This window comes from Poecilia reticulata, linkage group LG20 (assembly GCF_000633615.1).
Source record: "Poecilia reticulata strain Guanapo linkage group LG20, Guppy_female_1.0+MT, whole genome shotgun sequence".
In the NCBI taxonomy this organism is placed as follows: Eukaryota; Metazoa; Chordata; class Actinopteri; order Cyprinodontiformes; family Poeciliidae; genus Poecilia; species Poecilia reticulata.
Window position 1 is genome coordinate 11,905,151 of NC_024350.1, and position 22,894 is coordinate 11,928,044.

At 40.6% G+C, this 22,894-nt stretch overlaps 2 protein-coding genes across 2 annotated transcripts in view; one reads left to right on the plus strand and one right to left on the minus strand.

Annotated features, from left to right (window-relative positions):
• ankrd33ba (ankyrin repeat domain 33ba) overlaps positions 1 to 5,713 on the plus strand; it is a 17,664-nt gene extending 11,951 nt beyond the window's left edge. Inside the window, exons 5-7 of the mRNA XM_008396114.1 lie at positions 1,784 to 1,925; positions 2,510 to 2,708; positions 4,288 to 5,713. Coding sequence (XP_008394336.1) covers positions 1,784 to 1,925; positions 2,510 to 2,708; positions 4,288 to 4,833 — 887 coding nt within the window. The 3' untranslated portion in view covers positions 4,834 to 5,713. The remainder of the gene's footprint in view (positions 1 to 1,783; positions 1,926 to 2,509; positions 2,709 to 4,287) is intronic.
• Positions 5,714 to 9,974: 4,261 nt separating this feature from the next.
• Positions 9,975 to 22,894, minus strand: dap (death-associated protein). Its single transcript, XM_008396112.2, has 4 exons — positions 22,665 to 22,894; positions 20,683 to 20,782; positions 14,835 to 14,877; positions 9,975 to 11,635 (listed from the first exon to the last, which is right to left on the minus strand). Exons 1-4 carry the CDS (start codon positions 22,717 to 22,719, stop codon positions 11,516 to 11,518), a joined length of 318 nt encoding a protein of 105 aa, XP_008394334.1. The 5' UTR covers positions 22,720 to 22,894; the 3' UTR covers positions 9,975 to 11,515.

Sequence of the window (22,894 nt, forward strand, 5' to 3'; positions counted from 1 at the left end):
GAGTTTCTGTGCTGATTAATTTTTTTGCGAAGCGATAAAAGCTGGTAGCTCTTGAATTGCTACAAAATAAAGCTGTATTTCCTTCAGCCCACTGACTTCAATGTTGAATGTTGACACCTTGAGATGCCATGAGACCTAAATCCTGAACATCATGACATGGAGAGCATCCCAGTTTTCCATGTCTGGCATATAACCATTCATTTTAGCTTTTAAACTGGTTATATTGATCCTGTGTCCAGACAGAGGGATAATCAGTAGCCTAGCATCATGACSTGTTTGTTCTGAAGATCCTGCAGCTTCCATTTCTCTTCCTAACATGGCGCCTCGTCACCCTGACTCTCATACTGACAGGAGGAACCACAGAGCTCTGTTAGGTTAAAAGCTCATCTTCTGAAGTTGGGGATATTTTTCCTCCAACAGGATCCAGAGGAATCACCTCAAACCAGATGTTGGACTGGATTTTATTTCAATGTCATTTGTGAATGTTAGAGCCTTATTTTCAACAGTGGAACTGTAAAAGTTGAAAAAAGTTATTTTGGAGAAAGTATCATCAACATCAATATTTCCACTAAAAAAGAGGCCAAAAAAAATTGTTTGATATAAAGGAAAAACCTCTTAGATTCTGAGCCCAACAGCACCAAACAATTTTTTTGTATTAGACAATTAATTTAATTTCACACAATTATCGCGGTAGAAGCCATTTGTTTGTTAAATATTTAATAAAACATATTTACCGTGTTTGATGTTTGTTGTAAATGACGTATACTCACAAAGAACGAGCTAATTAGTCTAAGTTTGTCGTTTATTGAACGTTCAGAAACTACAGCGGCTGCAAAGAGCCACAGCAAAGGTAAAACAACCCGAACAGGTGATCAACTCAAAACCACTCGCACATTTTCTCTCTCTCTCACTTAAGCACACCCGTTTCCATGGCAACCTCCTGCGCTCCACAAGCCAACCCGAGATTACGTTAAAAATATAACATTGAGTCCGTTACGATATCAGGTTTTCAGGCTTGATATTTATTTTGCGGTCATTAATAATCCTCTCATGAACACAGCGGTAGTTGACTAGTTAATTTTAAACTCCCGCTCTGCTGGTTATTTTGGTAATGGAACCGAAACGCACAGAATTGCGCAACACCTTGTTGAAACAATAATCACTGAGATTATTGTTGCTGTTGGGTCATTAATTTGAACATGTTTTGTTGGTTTTTTTGTTGTTGTTGTTCTAAAGTTATGAATGGTTTGATAAGCCAATCAGAGGAGGACGTGCTGGTGTCAGCGTCCTGGCGGCGTTCAGTTTGTCACCAAATGCCGAAGTCAACTCAAAACCTTCCGCGATCGACATATTGCACCGCTGCTCTAGCAAAGCACGAACAGTTCAGAAACAATATGAAATGGGAAAAAAAGTTATTTATTAACTGATTAAGTCGTGTTTTAGATTGTTCTTGAAAATCTAATCAGTCACGGCTGATTAGTGGGTGAACTCACGGCTGCACAGTGAACCCATTCATGTTTTACAGCAGACAGCCGCTCCCCTCTCTTGCAGGTACTGCGTACCCCCGCTAAATCTTTTAGGGGTACGCAGTACCCGACCGTACCCCCTTACTTTCACCCCTGCATTGTACGCGTTTCACTGCAGAGAAGGTTTGTTCATCCAGTGCTAGGTATCCATCTCGGAAATAAAATCCACTGAGGTTTGCGGTTGCAACATAACATTGTGACACTGTAGTTTAAGTATTGTCCACTGAGCTTCGTCCTTCTCCCTCTTCTTCCCCTAGGAGCTTCCCTGGATGCAAGGGACTTTGGTCGGAACCTGACTGCCAGGGAATGGGCCTTGTTTACGGGTCGTTACGAAACGGCCTGGGTGATGACACGTCTTATGGAGCGGCCCTATCCCTTCCAGTACTGTGACACATACAGGTAAAAGGCACACTTAATATTGCAAAAATTCCTCCCCCACAGTGAATGCAAAGTGAGTAGGTCACTTGTACAAACAAAATATTATGGATGTAAGCAAGACTCGAAGCAAAGAAAGAAAAAAAAAATCTCTGACTGCCTGGTGTATATTTTCTTTCAAACTCGACAGGGTTGTACCATCAAAAACCTGTGGAGAACTTAATGCAAATCAGTTCTTATTCCCTCGAGGAGCTGACTTAATGTATTTCAAAAGCTTTACAAATCAGCATCTTTATTTTGAAGAACCTCAATCTGCGCCAGATGGTTATATATAAACTGAACTGTGCTGACAGCTCTTTAGCTTTGTGATTTCGCAGAAGTGACTGCGACTGCAGTTTTAGGAGAAACGACGCCAGACGAATCTCTGACTGTTTGGTGCTGCGCACACGCACTGGGCTTGGCCCGAAAGACACAAAACACAGAACAGAATCCTCAACTATAAGGAAACCATGCAATATAGAAAACTTCTATATAATGCATTTATAATAAATATAAATCGCTTGGTGTGGATGGTGCTGTGGATTGTAATAAAAATATACTCCCTTCAGTCTAGAGTGGCCCCCACTGGCGTCCCTGGTAGCCAGAGCCCAGGAGCCCCGCGGCTGTCTGAAGCGCCTCTCGGACACGGTGCGCAACGTCTTCAACATCGCAAATGTCACCAACCCCGAGGAAGAAGGCGTTATCGACCACCTGGTGTCTGTCACTACTGCCATGAGAAGCCCTTTTATTGCTGTGGCGTGTCGCACCGTGAGTGTTTAAATTATGAGAATATCTCGTCGACGTGTATAGTTTTTTACAGTCTTGTGTCCTTATTACATTCTCTTCTCACAAAAATGGCAAAAGTTTTCAAATTGAAGTCATATGATTACTTATAAAAGTGTTCACCCTCCCCCTTAGGTTTTTGTATTTTTTCACGTTACTGTGTCGAACTCCAGTATGTTTTATTAGATTGTATGTGACAGACCAACACGAAGCAGGGAATAACTGTAAAGTGGAATGTAAATATGGTTAGCTTTTTTTTTTTTAAACTAATAAAAATGAACCAGTGTGGTGTACTTTTACTTTGCCTTTACTCCGATGTCAAAGTAAACCAACTGCATTCAGAAGTCACCTAATTAGTAAATAGTCAACAGAGAAAATGAGTTAACTCGGTATACACATACCGTAACATACAGCTGTTCTGTAAAGGCCTCCGACGTTTTCTTAGATGACATTAGAGGACAAACACTATCAGTGTAAGACAAAGGAACACTGGAGAGAGGTCAGGAAAACATTTCAAAAGACGTTTAAAACAGGATTAGGTCATGTTACCATACCCCAAGCCTTGAACATCTTACAGTATCCAATATTTATTTAAGAAATGGAAGGAGTAACATGTACTCTAAACCTACCCAAACAAACTGAAAGGCTAAGTAAGGAGAGGATGAATGGGAGAAGCAACCAAGAGCTCCATGGTTACTCTGGAAGAGCTGCAGAAATTCACAGCTCAGATAAGATGATGTGTTGATGGAATAAATATTATTTATGCAGTCTACCAATCTGGCCTTTAAAAAAGACTACCAAACAGAAAAGCTATTGTTGAAGTTCCATTTAAAGATTTCCACAAACCATGTAGAAATTGCACTGGTCAGATAGCATCAATCCTAATTGAGCTTGAGCTTTTCTGCAAATATGAATGACTAAAAATGTCTGTCTCTAGGTGCTTGTAGCTGGTAGAAGCCATATTTGAAGTGTGGTTCCGTGAAATATCGACCAAGCAGGATTAATGAAAGTTCTTTCACATTGTTATTTGGAAACGATTTTGAAAAACATGAATCACTTTTGCTTCCACGTGACATTAATTTCCTGCGTTCCAATAAAACGTCCCTGAAATTTGATGCTGCAACGTCACAAAAGAAGAAAAAGTTCAAGGGCTTTCCATGTGTTTGCCAGGCACTTTAAAAACAGTGATAAGCGGCGCAATTAGCTCATAAGGAGTAAGGATATACATACAGCATGCCTTCAAAATTTATGTTTCTCTGCTGCCTGCTTAAAGAATTGAGGTAATTAGACTTTAAAGGATGAGTCTTGGTCTGATTTATCTTTTTGTGTTATCAATAATTTCTCTGTTCTTATTAATGACAGGACATAATTAATTCCGTCATTATCCCATAAGCAGTTTATCCATGCAGGATTACCGGTACAGCAAAATACAAAAGAGTAATTGAGCCTTGTTAAAAAAAAAGAACATCCAGAATTATGACTGATGCTTCTGCACTGTGTGCTGCACAGCTATTTCTACTAATCATAAAACACTCTGTTTTTTTTTGTTGTTGTTTTTTTTCAGGTGTGTCCCGATAGTCCTCCAAGCGTGGGCAAACGTCGCTACGCAGTCCCAGAGATCGTCCGCAAGCAGCGTGCCAAAGAGCTCCTGTGCGCCAACCCCGACAGGGTGGACAGCCACCGCAAACTTTTCCAAAACTCACGGGTCACCCTGGTGGCAAAGAACTCCGAGGACCGCCGGTCGAGCCTTCAAGTCCAGAGAGCGGTGCCTCGACACAGGAGCTCCAGCCTGGGCACGGTCTCTCACATGCAGGCCCTGGAGCTGCGGAGAACCAGCCTGCTGCCGCTGCACATGGTGCTGAGGAGGAGCAGCGTCAGGCCAGGGTTAAGCATCCCCAAGGTGAGGATTTCAAAGGCCCCCTCCACCACCTATGAACCAGAACCGATTAGGAGGAAAAGCAGCGCCAAAGACGGAGGGGGGAACCTGCTGCAGATCCCCAAGTGGCGCTACAAGGAGCTGAAAGAAGAGAGAAGGAAGGCAGAGGAAGCGGAGAGAAAAAGGCTGGAGGCTGTTACTAGGAGACACATCGCAGCTGGGAAAAGGAAATAATACAATTACCTCAGGGAAGCTTCTTTTCAAATCCTCACAACAACAACAACAACAACAACACCTGGACAGATCACAAAGCCAGAAAGATTTGGATGGAATATTTTGAACCATACAGATTATACATCGAGACACTTTACTTAAACACTACTTTGAGAGCTTTATTGTGGTCAGAGACTCACCCTGCAGACCTGGCACATTAACTTGTTCTTAGATAATTTATTTTGTAATATTTATTGCTTTCAAATGGACGGCCAACACTTTGCTTCGATGAGTTGTGAGTTGTTGAGTTGTCGCATCAGCAATGCACTTTTAGTTTGGCACACTGTAGAACAGACGACAGGAAGAGACGTTCTCTCCTACTGCAGAAACACGTTCATCTCTTCCTGCCTCGAAAAGGGGAATCGCCTGGATGGCAATATTCTGGAATCATGTCTTTGAAACATTTACGGATTAAGCGTCTTGTGTCGGCCGAGAAATTGAAACACAAATACAAGGACCTAAATGCATTTGCAGGATATATATACATATATATTTTTAGAATGCTTACTGCTTTAAAGCCTTAGTCTGAATGTATTTTGAATACATACATATATATTTTGTACTAGAGATATGATTGCTTTTCGAAGGTATTTTTATTCAGTGTGTACATTGATTTGCATACGTGTTTTCTAGTTTTGACGTTTGAGTCAAAGGCAGAATTATTGGGGGGAAAAAAAACCTTTAAAGCAATAAGATCAAATAAAACATTCAAATATTCTCCACATGTTTACAAGACAAAACCAAATTTATGTTTCAGATAAACTATTATGCAATGAGAGATATGTGACGTTGAGGTATGAAGGGTATGGATGATGTGAAATAAACATTTGTTGCTCACCACCATTGGATCCAATATGTGCTGCATTTGAAAGTAAGAAAAGGTAACCGTTTATGTCAACCGCAGTGCTGTTTTGCCTGTTTATAGATAATTAAACAGAGCTTAATCGCAATACAGAGAGCGTCAAAAAAGTAACATACGGTCATTATATGGGCACGAATGTGAAATGATCTAAATTAGTTCACACACACTTGTCCGTCATGCACGTTCCATCATTTTTCCATGTGGCTTAATACAAGTTTAAAAAGCTCGTTTTAGCCTGCTTTATCCATTTCAGACCAGTTCACTGCTTAGGATTATTGAACTGTTCAAGCAACCAGATGTATTCGAATTTCAATCTGATTGAAATTCTCTGACTCAGTTGATGTAAAGTTGAAGAATTAGACCAGCTTTTTCCACAAGTCCATGTAAGGTGCTGAATTCAGCATGATGACTATGCTTAACTGTTGGTACATAGTTCTTAAGTTTAAAGTTTAACCACTGTTGAACAATCTTTCTGTTATTGTGTCCAAACAGCTAAACTGTCCGTCCTGACCATTTTTTTCTCCAGATTTGGCTAGTCCATGCGAGTAGCAACATAAAAAGTGTTTTGTTCTGCAGCCTCCCAGTGTTGATGTAAAACTTGAACACCAGTCTATGCTAAAGATGGCATCTGGACAAGAAAACTAGCCAATTTTAACAAGCTCTATCATTTGTTACAAGAAGAGTGGTCAAATATCCAGCCAGAATCATGCCAGGACAAAAGTCAGCTTTCTACTAAGTGTGCCAAATGGCATTTAAACCAAGTACCGTACGTATCTGTTAAGAGCCAACGTGTAAAATTCTGGAAATTATCTAAAATTAGCAGCCGAGTCTTTGTTAGTATCAAGCTGAGCCGTTTCTGACAAATTGCGCTTCTGATTTAGACCAGACAAGCCATTGAACCGCACGAGGTCACTTTGCTGGTTGAACTTTAAAACAGTTAGAATAATGGGGCGAAAATAAGCTTGATTTAAGCACGCAGAGCCGCAATATAACATCGGCTGGAATTCTGAGAGCACAATTTCACGGTCCTTACTCCTCACGGCGATTGCGGTTTAAGTGCCATCCAAGAGCGTGTGTCTAATATACATGGTGATGAGTTGCTAAGGGGTTACAAGGGTTCTGCACAGCCAAACGGTTTCATCAAACAAAATTCACTGAATTCAGAGTGGCAATGTGCTTAGACACTGCCCAAAGGAAATCAGCTGAACAAGACAAAAGATGAGCAGACAGCACATTTCAGGGCACGCAGGATTAACGAAATCCATAAAAGCAATGCTGTGTGCTGTAATATACACTCGACGCTATTATGTACGGTAATCACAAGTTATTTCGACGTGCAGAACTTCCACTGACGGTGAACTGAAGCGACATTCATTTGCAGATGAACTCTTGATACGCTTATTGTTATTTCATCTGGCTTTTGCCGCGACTTCCACTTTTTATTTAGCAGAATGCAGAGAAATAAACTCTGGTTCACACGTTAGTGAGCGGGACAAAACCTGTTAGCCGCTGAAGGCATCGGATAATATTTAGGTCATCGTGTCTCAAACAGCTGTTGGCTTAGATTCCAGCCTGGGATTATAAAGCGTCACTGGCTTGGTCAGCAATCCATCTCTAGCCTTCCCGGCCGCCCCTCCTCTTATTCCCACCCTCCCACTTTAACCCAAATCGCTCAGTGAAATTTAGATGCAGCAAAATAACCTTCCACTCAACGTGTGGCAGCTGTTATGTCACACTGTGATGATTCAGGCTGGGGTTTAAACAGGGTGACCTGATTTTACTGTGGTTGGACACAAACCGAGCGCTTTTGTCCAGGCTTCAAAACTCAGAGGGGGAAATCCTTTGCTGGCGCCCTCTGCTGGGTTGTTTTGGAAGAAGGCAACATGCTAATTATATATATTAAATGAGAATCACAAATGCATTTTAAATGTATTCAGACTCATTCAATTGTCCCATGTTCTGACATGTTTTGTGATAAACCAACACAACAAGGTGCATATTCATCCAGACACAAATCCACTTAAGAAGACTGGAGAATAGAGTTTTTTCAAGTATTTCTGATCCAAAGTGACTAAACTTGTGTATTTTTTTTTTTTAAATTCAGACATAAATTTTAGTTTCTAGATGCGCAGAACTGGCAGAGAGAGAGAACCAGGAAATGGCTTAAAGCTGTAATTACAGGGAAACATAGCTCTACAAAATATTGTTTCAAGGGCACTGAAAGCAACATACAATATAAGCCACATTTCTGAGACTTACATTTGTAAAATATATTGTATATCCTTTGCTTTTTACTTTATAAGTACACCATTTTGTGTTTCTTTCTCAAATAAAAATCTGAGAAAGTAATCACAAGTTTGTGGTTATAAACTGATAAAATGAAAGAAGTCATGTGGTATGAATAATTTCACAAGGAGCCATTTCAGAAAGGCTGATTTCAAATCATTTTTGAACCAGGCATTTTCTTTGCTCATATAAAACAATTGCTGTCAGTTTCAATTAAATTATAAAGAATAAAGTAAACATTCTCGTCTAATTTCGATAAACATTTGATTACAGAAAACAGAGAGATGATAATATAAATCCACTGAGTTTAATTCAACAACAGTGATGGAAGAGTGTTGAGTGTTGATTAAATGTAGATTGCCCAATAAGATGGCTTTCTTGTAAAAAAAAAAAAAAAAAAGGTAAATTCTGTTAATATCATACTTCATTATTCTTTCACCAATTTTTTTTTCTTTTAGCACAAACCGTATTCGTTACATCACTCTGCTGAGGTTGGGAGGGTTGAATAATTACTGCGATGCAATCAAAAATGAAGTAGATATTTCCTAATGAACAGTATGAATAAATGATTGTCTTAACTTTGCAATCAGCATGAAAAATAGCAGATTTAAATTGTATGCATTGAGGGAAATGTAGACTGTGCTGATAAAAAAAAAAAAAAAACGCGAAGGACACTTGGATGAGAGCAGCTCTGAAAAGAAAATCTTTCCCTTTGAGTTTGAAAAAAAAAAAAAAAAAACATCTTTGCACCTTCATGAGCTGGTGCTGCAGCTCCAGCTGGGGATAACACCGTTTCAGCTAGTTCTAGTTAAACTGGAGCCAAAATGTCATGATAATTTTGACATTTTATCCCAGGTGCGTTATCAAAGTATCCACAAGAAAGGAAGAAAAAAAAAATGATGTGGATCGGAGTGAATATTTTTTGGTATGAATTCTGTTTTAAGTTTTACATTTTACCCAGTTGCTAATGTTTTAGCCGTGCCGTGTTTAATGCACCAGTTCGAGACTATGAAGCTTACCGGTCTTGTGACCGGAAATCAGTCTGCGACTTAAACAACCGTCTCTCGCTGCGTAGAGAGAAGTGCCCAGCTGACCGAGACGGCTGTTAATATGAATTAATTATCTGGAAGCGTGACCAAGAATGGCTTTGTTCACTCCCCATCATTGTGGGGAAAAAAAAAAAAAAAAACTACGGTACTATAATTCTTAAAACAGCACAGAAAATAAACGTCATCGTATACAGCTTCTTCTGTTCACTGATCGGTTCGGTTGACATTCTACCGGAGAAATCCAGGTGAACGACAGAAAAGTCCAGACGGAGCACTGAACGTGATTCTCGCCGCCTCCCCGTTTTGTGCACAGGGCGGTTTCTGAAATGCGGAGCATACATCTTTGCATGCCTGTCGTCGTCCGGACTCTTTTCATCCAGCCAGTGTAATAAGGTCTGGCAAGAGGATGAGACAGTCAAGGAGATTGGGTCTGCTTTATTGGGGGAGTTTCAGTGTGCAGATCGAGGCTCGGCCCTGCAGTGACTGCTTTATTGGCCTAACATAAGCTGACAGAACACCTGGTTGCAGATGCTTGTGTAAAGATGGATTACATGCGCCCAACACCTGGTGCACACTGTATATGTGTGTGTGTGTGTGCGTATGTGTGTGTGTGGAGGGGAAAACAGCTCCAGGAGAGATGATTCTGTTTCATTTCACAGCGCCACCTGAGCCCTTATCCCCCCCCGGTGCAGAGTGCTAATTCACCACAGGACGCCATGATGCTCCAGGTGAGAAACCCGAGATGATGCATCAGGTCGGACTAGGTAGCGTTTTTTTTTCTTCCAAGACCGAATGTCCCAACTTTATCTAACTGGAAATTTTGTAATGTGGCCTGAGTTGTGAAACGTTTTCACAGTGTTGCAGATAAATAAATAAATAAATTAAAAAAAAACAGCTGGAGAAGGTTTCATTCAAGATATTCCAAACCTTTATTTACTACGACAACCACACCTAACACCCAAGTCCACTTCAATGACTCAAGATTTTAACATTTAAAGTGATTCACTTAAAAAAAAAGAAAAAGAAAAAAAAGAAGCACAGAACAAAACGGAAACCTTTTCAATTTAATTACATGAACACAGATAATGATTTCTTCATAAGATACATTTTTTTGTTGTCTCCTGAAAATTAGTGTTGCATCAAATGATTTGAATTGTAAGAAAATGAGTAATAAAAAAAAATGCAGTGATTTGGTTTTATTAAATAAAAAAAAAAAAATTGAATTATGGGGTTTCTGTTGCCGATGTGCAAATAAATCGCTATGCTGCAGCCCAAACAAATTCTCTTAGCATGGAATGTTGTGTAATTATCCTAATATTAGCACATCATTACCTTGACCTGATAGTTCATCTTTGTATTCAATAAACGGCTTATTTGATGTTTAGACCAAACACAAAGCATCCTTCAGTTGTTTCCCAGAAGCTGCAGTTTTCTTAAGGTTTTTTGGCATCATTTCCGCTGCACCATGGATTAAACAGAAGTCATATAACACAGACTGGAATGAGGCGTTCAAACTCACTTAAAAAGGAAGAGTAAGAAATAATTAAATGGGAATAAACCTAATGGGCTTTGTGATGGTCCAAAAGCTACAAATGCTAAGATATCAGAGATATTATGCTTTATTTCTTGTCTTTAATAAAAAAAAAAAAAAAAAAAGACAAGAAAACCCCAACTGGGTTTGTGCACCCGGTTGGGAACCATCTTCATCCTACGTGTACAATGTTGATTTTAAGCTCAATTTTGTGATCCACTAAACCACTTTCTACAATTTCTTGCATTATTTCTTGCATTAAATGGCACACAGGAACAAACATAATGCGCTCAAATTGCTTGCACATGCTCTGATAGGTTAATACTGCCTATTACACAGTAATTAGTTTGACTTTCTCTGTTTATCTTTGATGCACTGGTTGGCTCTGCAGTTAAACTGTGACGACGTGACGTGTTGCATTCACTCGTTTGGTCTATATGGTTTACTGGAGGAAATCCTGGAGCTGAGGCTCCGCTGACCTGTTGGGTTTTGCTCGGTTGTGATTGGCCGTTTTAGCTCGAAGAGAGCCAAACCCACAATCATTTTCTTTCCCCCCTCCCCCCACCCTGCTGCTAGAAAAGCTCGGTTTATTTCAAGTTAAGACTGATGAGCGATTGAACAATCCCTGCGAAGGAGAGGTCAGGTCATGAAAGTGCAGAAACAGTAGTGCAGCACCGACGCAGCAGGGTACAAGCAGGACTTCTACGATACTTGCACTGACATGTGGCATCAGCTGCTGAAATATTTCTCGATATGTAAAGCAAGAAGCAAATTAAAACAAAACAAAAAAAATTACTGGTATCATTTAGCAGAGGTTTGTGCACCCGGTTGGGAACCATCTTCATCCTACGTGTTCCATTGGGAAGGCTGGCTGGTGGAGTAAAAGCAGAGCTGCTGGAGCCCCGCTGGTCCCGCTCACTTGCGGGGCTGGTGGATGTGCTGGTTGATGTGCTGCGCAGGGGGCAGCTTGGGGACACCAGGCTGGGGCTTCTGGTGGGCCACCTGAGCGGCTGCGGGCGTGAAGTCTTTATCGCCCTGGAAACAACACGGTCAGTCAGTGATGCACTCAGCACTGAAGAAAGTCATGTTTATTTATACAGCACACTTCAGGAGCAAGGCAAGGCAAAGTGTTTCACTCCATGGAAACACTAAGAAACAAGCAACAGACATTACATTTAATCAAATGCCATCATCGAAATGATCAAGCAAATACACATCAGATATGGATCAATGTTCTGATTACAGGTAACCAAAGGCTGCTCTAAACAGGTGGATTTTTAGCCTTTTGAGTGCCTTTGCAGCTTTCCGGAAGTTTGTTCCAGATTTGTGGTGCATAGAATCTAAAAGGGGGAAAAAAACAATCCAAAATGGGTACAAACATTTTATTCCAGCTCAAGATTTAGCGCTGTGATTCTCTCCAGGAGTAGGGGATACATCTCTCTATGAGTAAAAGTGTAATGCCTTTGTCTGTGACTACATCGACAGTTTTCATGGCAAGAGCAGAGCAAAAATGACAAAACATTCCCTACACTGACTTAAGAGTTTCTCAGTTTTATCACATAAGATAAATAAATATATATCCATTTTCTTTCACCCTTGTCCCTCAGTGGGGTCGGGAGGATTGCTGGTGCCTATCTTCAGCTAACGTTCTGGGCGAGAGGCGGGGTCACCCTGGACATGTCACCAGTCTGTCGCAGGGCAACACAAGAGACACACAACCATGCACACACACTCTCACACCTAGGGGCAATTTGGAGAGGTCAATTAACCTGACAGTGATGTTTTTGGACCGTGGGAGGAAACCGGAGTACCCAGAGAAAGGGTTAGGGTTAACCTGGTATCGATATATATATATATAAACTATCTGCCCACCTCTACCACCAACGTCAACAGGAAAGGGTCAAACTTGCTTCCAGTCACCTCCTGCCTCACTTCACTTCCTCCCTGTCTGTAGATACAGACAGAATGGCTAAACTCTCTGTGGGACGCTTGCATATAAAACTTGCATGAGAGCTGGGTTCAGTAATTTGGAGTCTCCCAAATGTTTTAATGGCTCCAAAGGGCTCAAACTGAACCCATAAGACACTCATTTGCATTTTATGTCTACGTTTGGCAGTGGAGAACATTTACTGACTATTACTGGCAATAACCAAAAAAAAAAAAACAAAAAAAAAAAAAAAAAAAAACAGTGCTGTGCAAGACTGTGCATGGCCATGAAACTGTATTATTATAGACAAAACATCCCCTACAGGAACGTTGAGTGCTCTTGAGAGAGTGCTTTGTTAAACATCCTCCGTGTGTCAACATAAGCACTTATTTAGAGGTGTGTTTGCCAGCAGACAGTGGGTGTATTGTTTGACCCACTTTTAAAGCTCTCCCCTAAAACACACATAACGCCGAGGAACTCCCTAAAGTGAGCAAAGAGTATGAGGAGAACAACCGATCTGCACAGCAACTAGGCCTCGTGTCTTGCTTCGGCGCACGGCGGCGGCCATGCTTGTTAAATCAAAGCAGGGATGTGATTGTTCGCAGAATTTTAATCAGCATTTTAATACAGTCATGACAAAAAATCCTCATTTCATTTATTTTTCTCGAGTTTTTTTTATTTTTTTATCTCTCCGTGATTTTTAATTCTCTTTCCAAAGTTCTTCTTTGAAACTTATTTTATCACTACTGAAATTTCATTAGTATTTTAATCAAATCTCTGCAACTTCTCGCTGAGCCTTTGCCGGAGATATGTTTTTCCTTTCATACGCAAGTGTCGAGTTTGTACTACTGGCGTGGCAGCGCGGTAGTTTAACAGCGTGTGTGTGTGTGTGTGTATGTATGTTACTGTGTATGTGTGTGTATTATTCATTTAGAGGTACGCCCACCGCTAACGGTGAGAGACGGAGATTGAATTGACCTCCAACAATCCTCCTTCTTTCATCTGATTCTCAAAGCTTTCTTTCAACTCTTTTTCCAGCTGATGCACAGATGTGGGTGGGGATGAAACAAATTAAATGTACGAACTAGCTAAGTAAGTACAAATCCTTCAACATAAAATCAAGGCTATATATAAGAAACTGTGAAAGAAAGTGTCAGAACAACATTTTATAAACATATTGGGAGCTGTGGAACACAATCAGAAAAAACTCCACACACACACACACACACACACATAGCGGTGGACTTTTCCAAACACACACACACACACACTCTGAAGTGTTTCACTTAGCCCCCTAAAAGGCTTTCCTGGGGCTTTGTGCACGGCTAGCCAGCAGGTTTGATGGCAGCGATAGGGGCGAATGGGAAGGCTCGAGGAGGATTGAGGGATAAATGGGATGCCTGCCACATTCTGATATCACCGCAATCTTCCGCAAACAATCCGCCTGGTCTGACAGAGGCACGTGGAAAGGCGGGGAATGGAGCCATCCGGGCTGTCAAGGACACTCCAACACAAAAGGAAATAAAGAAACAGTGCAACCACTGCAGAAAAATGAAAAAAAAAAACCCAAAAAAAACAAACAAAAGGCGGCAGACACAGAGATATATGTGCTACGAGGAAGACGGTAACGTTTAACGTTTGCAGGAGAAAAACTTTGTTGCAGAAAAGTAAATGTATGCTTTGGTTACGCAGCAAGAAGATTAGTGACCCTATCGCATCTTCATGTGATCACACTCTTTCCCCGATATGACTGATAATATCTATGCTTCCCCTTAAATCCCAGACTTCTTCTTGATTCTGATTCTCAAAGCCTTTGAGCTTTTCCGCTCCTCTCCCAGAATAAAATCACCAGGTGAATGAAGCCCATTTTAAAATCTACTGGTGGTCAGAGTGGATTTCATTCGTTTTATTTCCCTTAGTTTTTTTTCTCTCTTGACAATATTGCACCTTATATTGCACAAACACCAATAAGGACAAGACACAGCTCCTGGCGAGACAGCTGTAATGAGAATATGAGATTCACATTCGATAACGTTGATTAAAAATAAGATTCATGACAAGATTCTGAATGCATTCATTAAAAAAAACAAAGAAATAAAATACCAGGAATGCAAAAAGGGTATCGCAGCAGGTAGGGGAAGGGCAGTAATGGACTAATTCAAAGCACCATCTTAAAAAAAATAATAATAACAGCTAAAGTCTACAATCTGCTTGAATAGTTTGGTTCCATCAATAGAACCAATTTAAACTGAGATGAGGATGGATGGATAGAAAGCCAGCTTTCTGTTTTTAACTAAAAAGTCTTACCTTTGTGACCACTCCGGAAACAATCACCGGGGCCTTCGGAGGGCTAAAAAAAAAGAAGAGAAAAACAAATAGAGCTTCATTAAGAAAAATGCTTTTGGAATGAGTAAATATGAGAAAGTCTGACGGTTACAGGTAAAACTAATCCAAACACAAGCGCGCCCACCGGCTAGATGCAGAAAACCCCATTGTGACGCTGTGCCAAAATACGGACATCCCAAGCTGTCAAAACACCTGCAGTTTTACACACTCTGGCAGCGAAAACACACGCACACACACACAGATCTACACACACACACAGTCACACAGCGGATGGACCTGCCAGCAGCTTAAATAGCCCCATTCATTCTGGCCAAACGCTGGTTTTCACAGCCTGCAGATGGAGAGCAGGAGAGGAGAAGCAGCGGGAAAACCAACGCTACCAGAGAAATGGAGAGAACTACAAGGAGGAGGAGGGCGATGAAAGACTGGAAGAGGTGGAAGGTGGGGGGATAAAAAGCCAACATTCAGGGGAGAAAAGAAGGGACACGAGGTGCAAATGCAGGTCGGAGCAGGAAACGTGAGGCAGAGAAGGGTTGGGGAAAAGGAAGCTGGCAGTGAGAACAGGGAGCCAAATGCTTTTATAATAACCGACTGTTAGAGAAGATGGAACGGACTGAAGGAGAGAGGGGAGCGCTCGCTCACACACCGAGGGGAAAAAGGATGGAGGCCGAGAAAAAGATGAGGAGGAGGAAGGCGGAACCTGAAGTGAGTATCGACCTTGGTGTGACAAACGAGTGCAGTCTAATTTTACGGCGGCGGGGGTACAGTTAGCCACCTTCAAACTCCCCTCAAAGACACAGAGTGCAGCAGCAAACAAGTTCAACTAAAATGTTTTCCCTTTCGCCTTTCAACAACCTAAAAGATGAAAAGTTACAACTTCTGCACCTCTGAAAGCATCTGCTGTTTACTTGGAGGAATGGACTCAACTTGTTTTTAATCACTCTGAATTTCCTGTACGGCTAAGTGTTTCACTCACATCGGTCTAACGTAGATCTCTGCAATTAACGTCCTGGCATAAAAAAAAATAATAAAAAAAAACTCTCCTGCTACTCGTATTAATGAGAATATTTACCTCCTGGCAAAAACTCAATGGCTGCATATGTTAGAATTTTGCAAATCTTGCGCTGGCTTGGCACTTGTCAAAAATGTGAAGTTGAGTGTCTCTTTATTAGCAATTCAATTAGCTAAAACATGGCATTTAAGCAGCACAAATGTCCCCTCGTCCATGCAAAAAAAAAAAAAAAAAAACTCCACGAGGCGTCGGTGGGGAAAAAAATAAAATTTGGAGTCTGAAACATTTCAAGCTAAGGGGAATACATCAGGTGCTGTCAGAAAAAAATAAGTGCTTATTTGGCAACTTACTCTATTTGTTTATGCGAATGAACGTGTCAGCTAAACTGCAGGCGGGCAAAAGGAATATGCTCGCATTACGAATGTGACAGCTGACTGAAAAAAATAATACACACGCACAGTATGTCAACGGTCTAACCAAGCCGTAAGAAGAATATTTTAATTGCAGTATATATCTCAGAAATACTGCACGAAAAAACTTGAGTGGCAGTGGGTGTTTTAGAACATAAAAAAAACACACTTAATACCTTCCAAAAATCTTCAGATGATCCTCATCACATTGTTTTTGTTTTTTTTTTCATTTATAGTCGATGCGATAAAACAGGAGTTGAGTGAAAGAGAAGACAGGCATTGAAAGATAGAGACCACAATCTGCTGCGGTTTTGGTTTTATGATCCCAGGAAGACGTGGCAGCATTGCTGAAGCGGCGCGAGGCTGCAGGGGGCAGCAGAGAGCCGTGCTGCATCCATTAAGGGAGTTGCACCGTCACAGTCGATGAGGAAGAGTTTACAACAAAAGAGAGAGGGGGGGGGGGGACACACAAAAAAAAAGGAGACAGAGCTACACAAAGCAAATCTAAACCAACAAGACAAAGGGTAAAATGATCATGAGTTTATTGTTGGGTATTTCTCTCCTTCTCTGCTGTTAGCATTAAAGCTCCAGCTTCACCCACCCCATTCCACTCCACCCCACCCAACCCTCCCTGCTTCAGCAGAGCGGGAAGTTTGTTGCCGTGGGCGAGGTGGTGGTTGCCCTGGAAACAGATGCCTGTTGCTTGTCCTCCTCCCATCTTTTCTTCTTTTTCTCCCTGCAACTTTTTTTTTTTTTTTCCACCATGAGCTGTCAGCTAACTGAACATTTTTTTCATAGCTGCTGGATGCAAGTTCGTAAGTAGGGCTGCAACCAACGATCGTTTTAGTAATCGATTAATCTGTTATTGTGGTGATTAATCAATTAACCGGATGAAAGAATTTGCACACTCTATAGACTTTTAATTTAATCAATTAAGTCTTTTTTATACAATATCAGAAATGAATTCAAAGATGTAAATAATGAATTGGTGTTTTTTTTTTTAAATAAGAAAATAAACATTTTATTCCCTAAAATGCAATATCTGGATTCCTTCAGTAAATGTGGACAGGGTGAATCTAAAATTATGCCACTTAAAGAGTTTTGACTAAAATATATTTACAGACAATGGTATTTTTATCTTGAATGTCATTTTTTCCCCACCAAAATTGTATTTTTTTTGAGTCTGTATATTCCAGTTAATGATTAATTGATTGCTAAATTAGTTGACAATTACACGGACAATCGATTAATCACGATTCATCTTTTGAGGCCTATTCAGAAGCACCTGAATAGGCGTTTCCACAGACAGTGGACAAAAAACAAAACAAAAAATAAAACCTGATTAGCTCTTGCATTTCTTCACCAATATTCTACAGGAAAATGAAGACACTTTGCTCGACTGTGCAGCAGATTTACTGCTGGTGTGTTTGAGTGGCAAATTCATCTGACAGTCTCTAAGCAGGATCTCTCTCCTGGGTCTCCTGTGTGCGTTCCCCCGCACCCCCTCTCTTCAGCCCATCCCCTCCATTACTTACCTGACACGTTTATATCTACAATATTTTCACGACACTCCCAGTGCCATAATAATAATCCTCCTCCCCACCATAATCCCTCATTCATCCATCCATCCATCCATCCATGCATCCCTCTCTTCCTCCCTCTGTGGCCTGTCCGTCCATGTGTCGGTTAGATTGGTTACAGCGAGGGTTCCCCTGACTATGATGCTTCGCTGCCTGCTTCTGACGCAGAATGTACAGTGCAGACACCTGAAGCTCCCCCCTCCCCGCCTCACCTCCTCCGTGGTTCTCAGTGTGATAACCTATGTTCTGGGAACATGCTAGCAGGTAATTTTCAGGTTAAAAAAAAAAAAAAAAGATAAACATATCGCAGTGAAGCAAATGCTGTGTTTTTCTTTTTTTAAAGGCTGAAAAGATGAGTCGGGAGGGGATTCCTCTGTGATTACGATCTACTACATGTTTAATTTGCTGACACGGCTCAAGGAACGATTTTCTCTTCTGATTCCGCGACGACAACAGCGGTTTGACGTATTATGAACCCAAAAAACTCAATATTCAATCTAGGATGAATTGAACTGAAGGTATTTTTCCACATCTTTACAACGTGTGGTAATAAATGTGGCCACGGTATTGGTGGGGTTTTTTTAAAAGTGCGAATAAAGTATCCATCCGTGGGATTCTGGAGTGTATTTCCTACCCGATATTGTTTTTAAGCCTGATTCAATTATAAAGTGATAATGAACACAAAAAGTTTATTCCCCCACCCTAAGCAAAAAATGATTAAGTTCTTAGCGTTTCACTAACTGTATAACAGTAAGAACAGCTGCTAACATAAAAAATCATAGTAAAACAATTTTTTGCCAAAGATCTCAAAGTTCAGGGCAAATTTAAAAGTGGAAAACAACAACAGCCTCACATTTTTAATACACTTGGCATAAGTCCTTGCCCTCTGAACAAGCATCTCAAAATAAGGAAGTATGTATTTATAGGAATGGAAAGGCTGCCACACCCTGACCTGACTAAGTTCCTTCTGACATTTTTTACAATGCAACCTCTTCTCTACCAGACTGTAAAAAAAAAAAACAACAAAAGAAACAGAGCGCTCAAGTTTGCTTTTCCTCTCTTTCTCGATCCAGACACTATGGAAGAGGGTTAGAGTCACTGAAGACGAAAGGAAAAAAAGAATTCCGACTTTAAGCGGTCACGTAAGAAAATCAATTAAACTCGACAACGTTTCCTCGAGAAAGTGAGTTCGCCTGGAACCAGGTGCCCATCTGCATTAAAGTCAGAATTCTGAGACTAAAGTATCTTTAATTTTGTTCTTTTTTTCCTCTTCCATGCATACTGATGTCTGTTTATGTTTTTTTTTGCCACTTGTCTTGCTACAAAGAAAACTGGGACAAAAGATAGTTAATGACTGGCAATGACAACACCGTCTGACACGCTTGCTCTAATTTACAGAAAAACTGTCAAAGAACAACCACAGTGGATTAAGAACGGGGGGGGGGAGGGCATAGTGGTCGGCAACGCTGCTTCTGTGAAGAACAGCCTCAGAAAATTTCACAACAGTTGGCAATGTTCTTGAACCCTGCTCTCTGCTGTGTAGTGCTTGTCACTTGCCATTTATCACCACTCATTAACACACACACACACAAACACGTTGTGCGAACGCAGCACCTGTACCAATATGCACATAGCTTACACGACTTATGAATATTGAGTAAGCTCAGATAGGAGTTTTTTTGGGGGGGGAGAAGATCAGAAGCAGCACACGCAGCAACACCTACCAAACAGAAAGCTGTGACCAGCCAACAAAAAGGAAAAACATTTTAAGGCAACAAAAGCCGAACTTTGCAGACGCGGGAGCGGAACGCTGACTGTTGCTCCGAAAAGAACTCTGCGCGATGTAAAACATGCAAACCAAGACCGGTTACGGCAAACAAAAGTCACCGCTGAATAGGCTGCTCCGTGTTAATGCAGTAATTATGCCGTAATCATGTTGTTTACTAAATTAACAAGCAAGAGGGCAAAAAAAAAAAAAAAAGAGTTCTGGAGCGAAATGCGTACAGCCCGGCTTATAGAAAAGAGAAAGCTGCTAAATTGCTTGGTAGCAATTATAGGCCCTGTGTTTGATTACCAACCTACAAATCACCACATTTACGCCTTGCTTGAACATCTTCTCAATCTGTTATGCATTCACTAACATCTCATAAGAAGGAAGCTGTGAACATATACATTACTTCATAGTTCCACTATATAGAGCACTGTGTATGTCCTTGTTTTGTTGTTTTCTTTCACATCTCTTTGGACTTTTTTTCCCCCATTCCAGAGCATATTTTCCATTTCCATCGGGTAAGATAGAAGTCACTTTAAGGACTTCCAACGGACAAAGCTGAAAACCTTCCTCTATGATGAAAGAAAAAAAAAAAAAGCATAATTTAAGGTTTTTTTAAAAGTTTTTTTTAGTTAGAAAAGAACTTCTAAATTCTAAAGTGAATTGCTTCTAATGCTGTGAACATGTAGCTCTTACAATAATGGGAGGAATAAAATGATCTGAGTCCATTCCAGTTCCAGTCCTCACTGACGCTGATTACACTCCTATTCTTTTTACTTGCACTTTCATTTCGTCTAAAAAAGTCCTGGGCATAGTGAGCAAAAAAAATTGTTTATGTTAATCTTATTTTTTTATTTATTTTTTTGCTAAGTGTCACTATATTTAATATTAACATTAAACCTACACTACATTTTTCTTTACTAACCTTTTTTTTTTTTTTTTAACGATTAATGTTTCAAGTTAGTGTTGGCACCTTTGAATGAGATCAAACCAACCACCTATTTCTACTGATAGCTTTTGTCAAAAGCTGCCTTACCTGCTGCTGACGTACTCCTCCTCGTCGTCGTCTTTCTGAGGCGGCTCAGGTGCAGGAGTCGGCTGATGTTTCTGCACTATCCTCATTCCCCCTGCTTTCACTGAAACACACACATGCAAAAAAAAAAAAAAAAAATTATTACCCCGATACTTAACCACGACAAGCAGGAATCTAATACAGAATAACACTAAATGCGTCGCTACTGAAAGGTTTTGTCAAAACTGAAGACTGACATTTGTCGTAGATTGTGGGTGGAATTCGATGTCCATGAACCACACGCGCCGACGTCAGGTGATAAAACAATTTGCTTGTTTTATCAACCAGACACCGACAGTCAGCTTATGAATAATTGTGCGTCTTGCATTTATTGACATCAACATAAAACATGGTCGAAGCATAGCATTTAGATGAGTTTCTCAACGCTGCCGTCCACTTGTGTTTTCTATTGCTTTACAAGCCTCTTAAACCGCAACTGTGTATTTTTATGGTTTTTACTGGGTTGAAAGCCTACATTTCAAGTCCATCACTTGCATCTTGAGAATTAGCAAAAAAATTACATTTTGTTTTCCTTTAACTAGACAGCAAGTTGTGTTGCTGTTGGCGATTCTTTAACGGCTAGTTGTGTCCCTGTTGCTTAACTAGTGATTAGCAGTCACTGGCATAACTGTGACTGGTAAATGAAAGCAAAACGAACTTCTGTACGTTTTAGTTTCGAGACATTTCGATAACATCAACAATGGAAATTCTTTCACTGTGTATTTTCTTTGACTTCGTGTTGAAGCTTTAATAATTCAAAAAACACTCGAAAAGTTACATTTTCAAGGTCAAAGATATAGTTTATGATTTCAGGACCTAATAAAATAAATAAATAAAAAAGATTTGATATGCAGGGTCTGGATTTATAAATTGGAAATGTTTTTTTTTTTTTTCAAACTATTCTACAGTGAGGAGCGTGATCCTTTCACTTAATAAAGGGACTGTTGCACTTAATTATGTAATATTAGACCTAATTATTAAGAGATCATTTAATTAATATTTTATGGCATTTTTTTTTATTAAGTGTTTATTTTTGTAGGTTGCAACTTCTCACAGACTTTAACTTAAGGGTAAAACATTTCACTAGAATTGTATTCTTTTAAAACGCTGTAAGCGTCTCAACTCCATGATCCTGGCATCATGTAAGCATTCCTTAGGAGCCATCCTTTAGATGAAACAATTTACCATCAAATACAACTTTAGAAAAGTTCACTAATGTATCGACATTTTAATTTGCAACCTAAGAATTTGGGATAATCTAAAAACTATATGTTGCTAAAATTAAAACGACAGAAGACTCTGTATTTCTGGCAAATGCACAACAGCTTGACCTCGCCCTTCAACTTAACTACTAGGCTACCTTTTGTAAACAGATGCACATTAAAATACCTGCGTGTTTGTGAATAACCGAGACACTGTGACCTGGATTTCCTTTATGGGGCACCTACTGATCACAGGTCGGGTCCGAGGGCCATTCTTTATCTTACTGTGATATCGGTCAGCGCTAAAGCAGCTGCTGTGGCCCACTGCCACACTGCTCTTGTCCACGTATGCTTTATCGTTTTGTCCCCCCCTTTCTTCTCCCCCTGAGCCTACCTCGCAGCCATCCGTATCTTCTCAGCCCCGCAATTTAAAGATGTGCAACGTTTCGCAGTGATTGCTCATTGCGGTGGCTCCAACTCTGGGTGATCCTGTAAGATCTTAGGCCAATCAGGAAGTAGGGAAATGTGCAAAACAAGAGGAATATGGCAGATCATTACAGCACAGCAGTCTGGATGTGTGAAGAGCTGAGAGCTGCCAGCACAACGGATTGCATGAGTAATATCCGGAATCATGTGATTCTTGGTTGGAGGCTGTGCAGAAACACGGGCCCTCTGGTCTATGGGAAGCATTTAAAAATATTTTTTTTTTAAAAAAAGGCAGCACAACCAGACAGGGAAGTTTACCTGCAGGGAGATGTCCGCCTTTGGTTTCCACCTTCTCCTTGGGGGGCGACGACATGCCTGCTCCGATGTGCAGTCTGCTGCCGGCAGGAACCGAACCGTCCAAACAAAGCAAACCTCTGCTTTATTCTGCCTCAAAAACTGTCCACTACTCTTCAGTCTGTATCGTCAACGTGGCTTTTTCCTGAGCATTGTTTAGAAATGATGCGTGATGACGTCACGTGAAACCGCCG